This window comes from Apis dorsata, unplaced genomic scaffold, assembly GCF_000469605.1.
Source record: "Apis dorsata unplaced genomic scaffold, Apis dorsata 1.3 scaffold_188, whole genome shotgun sequence".
NCBI classification, from domain to species: domain Eukaryota; kingdom Metazoa; phylum Arthropoda; class Insecta; order Hymenoptera; family Apidae; genus Apis; species Apis dorsata.
The window spans coordinates 177,948-187,134 of NW_006263473.1; the positions used below are offsets into that span (position 1 = coordinate 177,948).

General features: G+C 26.9%; 2 protein-coding genes across 5 annotated transcripts in view; both read left to right on the forward strand.

Annotated features, from left to right (window-relative positions):
- The window catches only part of LOC102671165 (piwi-like protein Ago3), a 5,548-nt gene extending 514 nt beyond the window's left edge, over positions 1–5,034 (forward strand). Inside the window, exons 2-13 of one of the 2 annotated variants that reach the window (XM_006614483.1) lie at positions 515–848; positions 1,719–1,877; positions 1,965–2,163; positions 2,300–2,613; positions 2,692–2,953; positions 3,039–3,389; positions 3,458–3,708; positions 3,774–3,924; positions 3,993–4,053; positions 4,174–4,193; positions 4,322–4,513; positions 4,589–5,034. In XM_006614483.1, the coding sequence (XP_006614546.1) occupies positions 520–848; positions 1,719–1,877; positions 1,965–2,163; positions 2,300–2,613; positions 2,692–2,953; positions 3,039–3,389; positions 3,458–3,708; positions 3,774–3,924; positions 3,993–4,053; positions 4,174–4,193; positions 4,322–4,513; positions 4,589–4,918 (2,619 nt within the window). In that variant the 5' untranslated portion in view covers positions 515–519 and the 3' untranslated portion in view covers positions 4,919–5,034. Of the gene's footprint in view, positions 1–514; positions 849–1,718; positions 1,878–1,964; positions 2,164–2,299; positions 2,614–2,691; positions 2,954–3,038; positions 3,390–3,457; positions 3,709–3,773; positions 3,925–3,992; positions 4,194–4,321; positions 4,514–4,588 lie in introns of both variants that reach the window. The other variant, XM_006614482.1, reaches the window with a different exon arrangement.
- A 1,352-nt stretch (positions 5,035–6,386) lies between these two features.
- The window catches only part of LOC102670752 (insulin receptor substrate 1), a 10,713-nt gene continuing 7,912 nt past the window's right edge, over positions 6,387–9,187 (forward strand). The window contains exon 1 of one of the 3 annotated variants that reach the window (XM_006614478.2): positions 6,387–8,765. In XM_006614478.2, the coding sequence (XP_006614541.1) occupies positions 8,381–8,765 (385 nt within the window). In that variant the 5' untranslated portion in view covers positions 6,387–8,380. The remainder of the gene's footprint in view (positions 8,766–9,187) is intronic. The other 2 variants (XM_006614479.2, XM_006614480.2) reach the window with 2 other exon arrangements.

Below are 9,187 nucleotides of genomic sequence, written 5' to 3' on the forward strand. Positions count from 1 at the left end.
TAATATAATATATTTGAATTTTACAAATATTTTCTAAATTTTCACATTTTATTTATTTATAGATAATTATATCAAAATATTATTATATTATATTATATTATAAAAAAAAGAAAAATATTTTTAAAAGTAATTTGTATTTAAATTCTACATTTTAAGTTCTCTTTTTATATTTTAATATTAAATTATTTAATTTTCTCTCCTTATTCTCAATAATAAACATATTACAAAAAAATTATTATAAAATAATGTTATACACTTACTACTAATCATTTCATATTTTTGTCAATTTTCATCATATATTTAATGTTATATTTTAATATTTTTTTATATTCATTCAAGAAATACCAATATAACTAATTTGATGATGATTATTTTTATATATATTGTATGTTATATATTTATAATTATATTTTGTTTATTTTTTATTTATAATAGTCATATATAATAAATTATTATAGAATTAAAATAAAACAAAATTTTACTATAAAATAAAATTTCTTTATAATATATTTAGGAAAAATGGAAGGAGATAAGCAATTTGGCAAAGGAAGAGGAAGTATTTTATTAAAACTTCTAAAAGAAAAAGAAAAAGCTGAAAATGAAGGAATATTACAGGGGATATCATCTACATTAAATGCAAGTAATAATGCCAAAGAATCAAAAAACCAAACAGAATTTAATATTCAATCTGTAATTGAAATTCCATCAAGTTCTACAATAGGACGTGGAAGAGCTAGTTTATTGCAAGTATTAAAAGAAATGAAATCTAGTGAAACATTACAGCCTAAACCAATACAAACAATTAGTTCAGGTAGAGGATCTTTGCTTAGTAGACTTAAAACAACTAGGTATGTATTTTAACATTATTATATAAATATATATATATGTATATATGTATATATATATATGTAATAATATAATAAAAAACATTTGCAAAATTAAAATCATTGTTTTATTAAAAATTTTTGTCTTATTAGATATACAGAGTTCAATGTTGAAACATCCGTAAACTGAAAATTCTTGAGATAATTTCAAGATAATTTCAATATATTTGGTTGCCGACACAATACTATAGTCGCGGTTCGATTAGACTACACATAACAAAATCGTAATAAAAATTTTTGCAAAGAAAAATGTTTGAAATTAACTCAGAAATCTCCAATTTACAGATATTCCAATATTTTTGGGATTCTTTATATATAATGAGATATTGTATGAAAGCTATTAAATATTAGAATTCATTTAAATATTGTTTGAATTTGATTCATTATATTTTTCAAATATTTATCTTATATATTTATATATTTCAGTATATTTCAATATTTTCACAATAATATTTACAATATAATATTATATAATTATTAAATACATTATAAATAGCAACAGATATTGTAAAATTTAATTAATTGTAATTATTAAAACAAAATTTTAGTAAGCAAAATATTGTTTCTAATAAATTAAATTATATATTAAAAATAAGCAATAATTTTTAAATCATTATATATAATATCAAAAATATTTTTATTGTAATAAAAAGAATAAAATATTAAATAGAGTATTTATTATATTATCAATCAGTATATTATCAAGTTATGTAACTCAAATTTATTTTTCATTTAAAAAATTTTTTTTTTAAAAAATCATAAATACTAAAAAAATATATTATAAAAAAAAAAATATTTAACATGTAAATAGCAAAAGAAAATATATTTTTATAGTTTAAATGAAACAATTCCTCAACAACCGAACATTGTTAAAAATTCTTCTGATGATGCAGGAGTATTAGGTAAATTATCTGATATTACAATACAAGAAAATAAACCTAAATCTGAAGCATCACATAAACCAATGTCTCATCAAGGAACTGAGGGGGAGCCGTAAGTATCAATATATATATATGTATATGTAATTAATAATTACAATAAAATTTAAATATAGGTTAGAGAATAGTAATCAATTTTTAGAATACAATTGGGTGCTAACTATATTAACCTTAAGTTAGATCCTGCAAAAGGACTATTTAATTATGAAGTTAAATTTAATCCTGACATTGATTCAAGACCACTTCGTAGAAAACTTCTTAATCAACATGTACAAGCACTTGGACGAACAAAAGTATTTGATGGAGTAACACTTTATCTACCACAAAAATTAAAACAAGATGTAAGTAATGAAAATCAATATATATATACAAATAGAAAGGATTTCTTAAAGTTTATAAAAACATATTCTATAAAAATTTGTTAGTGATTAAGTTAAAAAATAATTGATTTCTATTATTATATAATATAATTTTTAGATAAATCTTTTTACATCTATACATCCTATGGATGAGTCAAAAGTGGAATTAAAAGTGATATATAAAAAACAACAAAGTATATCTGAGAATATTCCATTTTTTAATGTATTACTTGGTCGTGTTATGCGAGCTCTCAGTTTAGTTCGCATTGGTCAACATAGTTTTAATCCAAAAGGAATACATTCTGTACCACAACATAAGTTAGAAGTATGGCCAGGATATGTCACAGCTATCAATGAATATGATGGAGGTTTAAAATTATGCATAGACGCACGACATCGTGTCATGCGGACAGAAACAGTACGTGATATAATGTAAGATTTATTAATAATTTTATTTAAATTTTAATATTATGAAATTAATTTTTTCTTATCATAAAATACATGATGCAGGATGAAGTTTGGAGGAAAACCAAATTTTAAAGATATCATTATAAGAGAATTAATTGGATTATCAGTTTTTACAAGATATAATAATAAAACTTATCGTATTGATGATATTGCATGGGATAAAAATCCTACATACGAATTTGATAAAGGAAGTGACAAAATTTCTTTAATAAATTATTATAAATTACATTGGAATTTAGAAATAACAGATAAAGGTCAACCACTTTTAGTACATTGTGCCAAAAATAAATTATCTACTGGTGAAGTGAGTAATTTTATTTTAATGACGAAATCAACTAAACATGAAACATAAATGTCAATTACTTGCATTCTACAAATTTTAAATGCAGACACAAGAACAATTGATATTATTGGTTCCTGAATTGTGTTACTTAGCAAGTTTGAGCGACAGTATTCGTTCAGATTTTAGAGTAATGAAAGATCTTGATTCATTGACTAAAATGTCTCCCAATGCCCGATGTGATGTATTCAGACATTTTGTAGAACAAGTACGAAGTAATAGTGTACCAAGAGAAATATTATCTGAGTGGGGTTTAGAATTGGAATCTGATATAGCAGAATTTACAGGTAGAGTTTTTGGACCTGAACAAATACAATTTGCTAATGCAAAATTTATACCACCACCTGCAAAGCCTGCAGAATGGAGTTCTGCAGTATGTAGAAATACTGTTTTACGAACTGTAAGTATGTTTTTATATATTATATATCAATAGCTTATCTAATATTTAAGATATAATCATATTTTTAGCCTAATTTGAATCATTGGTGTGTTTTATATTGTCAAAAAGATACAAGATGTACACAAGAGTTTGTTGGTATGTTAAAAAATGTTGCAAAAGTTATAGGTATGAATGTTAGAGAACCACAGATGATTTGTTTAAGAGATGATAGAATTGAAACATATGTACAAGCATTAAAGAAAAATATTGACCAAACAGTTAATTTAATGGTCATTGTATTTCCTACAAATAGAACTGATAGATATTCTGCAGTAAAAAGGTAAAACATTTTATACATATATATTAAGATTTTTTCAAATTAAAAATATATTTTTTGATGTCTAGAGTGTGCTGTGTAGAAATGCCTGTACCTTCTCAAGTAATTATGTCTAGAACTATTTCTCGTGGTGATAAATTAAAGAGTATAACAGAAAAAATTGCTTTACAAATTAATTGTAAATTAGGTGGAGCACTTTGGGCATTAGCTATACCTATGGTATGCATATGGTATTTATAATTTTTTAATTTTAAAGACATATAATACTAAATTTTATTGCAATACAGGATCATTGTATGATATGTGGAATAGATGTATATCATTCAGGCGTTGGCCAATCAATGAAAGGTAGTGTAGCTGGTTTTGTAGCAAGCTTAGATAAATTATTAACATCTTGGCATAGTAAAATTTGCCTACAAGGTAAACATCAAGAGTTAGTTGATATATTGCAAATATGTTTAATTTCAGCAATAAAGGCTTACTATAGAGTAAGTAATATTCATTTATATGTATATATATGTATCTTTATTATATTTATATATTCTTATTATATTTATAAATATATATTATTAATTATATTATATTATATATATATTGTTATTCTTTTATATTGTAGCGAAATAAACGTTATCCAGATCGTATTATTGTGTACCGAGATGGAGTTGGTGATGGACAATTAGATACAGTTGCTAAATATGAAGTAAAACAATTATTAGCAACATTCAAAACTATAGAAATAAATTATCAACCAACATTAACCGTAATAGTAGTTCAGAAACGTATTAATACACGATTATTTGAAATATCTGTAAGTTTAAAAAAAAAAACTAAATATTAACAGATTATATTTTATATCTATACAAATAAAATTGTGTTTATTTAGCCTACAGGACTAAAGAATCCTCCACCAGGAACCATTGTGGATTCTCATATAACAAAACCAGCTCTCTATGATTTCTTTTTAGTTTCTCAGAATATACGTCAAGGTACAGTATCACCTACTCACTACATTGTCATTTATGACAATAAAAAGATGAAACCTGATCATATACAACGATTAACATATAAGCTCTGTCATTTATATTATAATTGGCCTGGTACTATAAAAGTACCTGCTCCTTGTCAATATGCACATAAGCTTGTTTCTCTTGTTGGTCAAAATATACAACAAGAACCACATTTATCACTTGCAGACACATTATATTATTTGTGAGGTATATATTACCTATGACTGAAACATTTTTCTATTAAATTGTTAATTAAAACTATACAATACTCAATACAAATCAAATATAATTTTGATATGATAGATCTCATATATTTTCATATGTATAGTTTCAATAATTAATAGACTAAATATTAAACTATAGATTTAAAAAGTATTATAATAATAAGAGATAAGATATAAAACTATTATTCTTTATAAAATAGTTCATTAAATCATTTTTTAAGTTTATATTAGTGTATGAAAATAGTATTGACAAAAGTATAGTAATTACTTGATAACGTATAGTAATTACTTAATAAATTTTTTACAATAATTAAATCAAAAATTATTATCTCATATTTTTTGAATTTATAATTGTAAACAGTATTATTCAAAGCTAAATTTTATTTTTAGCAATTATATTGAATTTAATTAATTTAATTTTTGCAATTTTGACAAATGTTTAAATAAGAAATATTTGAATAAAATAGTTCATGTAATGTAATCCAAGATATATTATATATCACTGTCGTAATTATTATGCATAAGATTAAAATGAAATCTTTATTTTATAATACAAAGAAATAAATATCTTATATTTTTGTTATAAATATAACTATTGTGACTAATTATTTAAATTTTATTAATATCCTTTTGAATACATTAATTATTATAAGGCTATCTTGAATAATTACTAAATAACTATATACGCGATATGAATCATAAACAAAAAATTTTAAATTTAAGCAAGTACGAACTCTAGACTTTATATATGAATATCTAATACTTAATTTCAGTAAAATAAATATTTTATTAATTTTTAATATATATATATTATCATAACATCACGAAAATACACAATTAATTTATATTTATTTTTATTTTATAGTTTCATATAAATTTAAAGTATATATAGGTTTACTTTTTCGAATTGTGTAATATTATATATCATTCTTCATTAGAAACTATACTTTATTCTTCAACACTGTATTAAAAACGATTAGTATAGACAATTAATCTAAAGGAATTTATTTATGCTTATGTATGTGTTTACAAACGACCCTGCCGATGAGGATCCAATACCCAGAACTACGCGAGCGAAATGCGTGTATCCATAGTCGTCCACCTTGACTTGAAAGTACGCATACGTGTTCATGTAAGCATACGTCTCTATATTATGACGTTCTATGTAGTGTGAGATATTAAAGAAAGCAATGGCGTAACAAAAGTGGCGTAATTTAAAACTAATATTGTCATGATATCGCATCTATTTTTTATCATATTATTATTTATCATATTTGCTATTTCATTCATTCTTCGATTCATATATATAAATTTATCACAGATAAAATAATAAATTTTTCATAAAGATATATAACCATAAAAAAAATTTTTCAAATTCATTAAAAATTCATAAACAAATTAAACAATGAAAATAGATAAATATTTATTGATATAATAATAATAAATCTAAATCGATAATTTATATTTGTTAAAAGAACATAGTGCAATTAAAACGATCTTCAGAAAAATTTACCGCAATACGGTATTTAGTTGATACGATAGTTACGCCATTGAAAGGAGACAACCGCATGTGTACGTAAATACGTACGTACGTATGTGTATTTACGGTCGTGGCGTATCGCGTATCGAGTCGCCGCCGTCGCTGCCATTCGAGCGGTTAGCGCCTGCGTACATCTTGTTTACAACTGCGGAGCTTACCATACACATGACCTTTACAAGATGGACATGAGCGCCTATTTAGCTGTCTAGGCGTGCGACGGAAAAAAGTTCAAGATACGTGCGTGTCGTTTGTGAACGTCGACGTGTACGAAAGAAACCGTGAAAGCGTGTGATCTTTAAGTTGATTATCAAAGAAAACAGTTAAACCACACGTTTGTGATCACAGTGACGCGGTATTTGTCGCTCGCACGCGGGCGGAAAGGGGAGAGAGGGATGGTGGGTACGAAAGGAGACCCGAATTTTTCACCTCAAGCAGATGTGATTGTAGTGAACAGATTTCGCGTATGTCCAATCGAAAGCTGCGTTTAGGACACATCATGCATAATGCTACAGTGTTATTCATCACATCGTGAATTCCATTTGTGTGTTTTCGCAAAGTGCTCGATATATGTATAGGGGGTGTGGGAAGAGGAGTGTGTTCTCGCATCGACCTGGAATGCTGCCGTGTTTTGATGTGCCTACTATTGCGCATGAAAAAAATTGTCCTGCCCTTGACAATAGCCTATTTACCCGAAGCAGACCGTCTTTATATCGTGCTTATTAGTGATAAGAGGGGTTCAACCACCCACCTGCGTGTGCATCGCCTGTCCCTCTCTCTTTTTCTCTACCTCTCTACATATTTCCTCTAAACGTACTCGCAACGAGCGAACGGCCACGAGTGCGCGCGCGTGCACTCTTTCGCGTGTGTGTTGTACACGTGAAAACGCCCGCGTGTGTCTGCTCTCTGTATCATCGTGTATACAAGTATTTCTTTATATGTGTCTGTGTGTGTTACGCGCCAACCATTGTGGACCACGCAATAAATTTTGCATTATTTGACGCGATAAACAGGTGCACGAATAATTCTAACTCAAAAAAGAAATTTCTTAAAGTTTTTGAATAATTCTTTAAAGAAGATATTCACAAATGCAAAATATGTAAATGGTGGCGAATACTGTTGACCTCAGATTGCGTGTAATCCGTCGCCCTAGGATATCGCCAGAGTTGCGAGTCGCGGCAAAGGAAACTAGACAAAATTGTGTGACAGGTGGAACTTAGAATCTACTAACAATTACGATCATAAAAAGCTGAATAGATAGCTTTTGAGTTTATCAAGAAATTGATACAAAGAATCTTTGATTTTCATCGACAGAATTAACCGTTTCCTAATTCTTTAACCTTGGAAAACACGGTTAGTCAATAATACACTTTTGTTTGAATTGCATCGAAAAGACAGATTCATGCGACGCTCTTAGTACATATTAAGTGCACATGCACTGTGGTGGCGTGTTATTGCTTATTTACCCCCGACACGTGCTTCCACCGTTGGCGTGCTTCAAGTACAATGATATCGACGACAACCTTTGCATGATAAAAGCAGGACAGCAGACACGTTGCGCAAAAAAATAATACAATTGTCCAACAATTTAAATACAATTTCGTAAATTTCTATCATGTTAATGAAAATAGTGATATCCATATTCTATTTATTGAAATATCTATGCCAGTGAAAAGATCATTTCTAACGGAAGTGTGTCCTTTGAACTAAATTGCTTTAACAACGTGGGTGGGAACGCGCATTCTACTACAATGAAGAATTGACATAGCATGTTTGAATGTAAAATATGTGTTATAAATTGATTATCTATAACCGTTTGTGTACCATTTAAATGGTACAATATAACGTTTACCAGAGGAATTGCAAAATTCTTCGCGACAACGGCCTTTTCGATCGTCATTGGGACGATGTCTTCGAGCAGGGGTTTAGTCTCCCCTTCAGGAGGTCCCGTTGTTCTCTGCGGTCACGTGAAGAAACTAAAGACTCAAAAGAAAAAGTACTTTGTACTGCGTGGCGAAGCACCAGGATATCCAGCATGTCTTGAATATTATGATAGTAAAAAGAAATTTGAAAATAGACAACCACCGAAACGTAGCATTTTATTGGACAGTTGCTTTAATATTAATAGACGCGTAGATACTAAACACAAACATGTTATTGCATTATATACGAAAGATGAATGCTTTTGCTTAATTCTGGAGAGTGAAAAAGAACTGGATGAATGGTTAAAAGCGATGCTTTTACTTCAGAGCGGAGATGTAGCTGATGGAGAACAACCTCGGCCTATATTTGGTAATGCGCTATTATTGTTTGAATTAGAATTAAAATGCATTGAAGACAAAATGTTTCATATATGAAAAAAATTTTTAAATTTAAAATCAAATTAAAATAAAATTGACATTTACAATAAATATATCATACAAGATAACAATAATAATGTTTAAATTTATATCTTAATCTTTCAACCAATTGTTTATCTAACATTTTACAAATATTATTATCTATTATTTATTATCTTTAATTTTATGATACAGAATAACGTAATCGAAGATTTAAATAAAAAATATACTTGTTTTTAATAAATAAAAAAGAATATTATAATTTTATTATAATTTTTTATGAATATATTTTATTAAATATTTTTTTAAACTTATTAATTATATTTTATATTAATTGAAAGAAGTTACAAAATATAAAATAAAAAATGTTTTTTA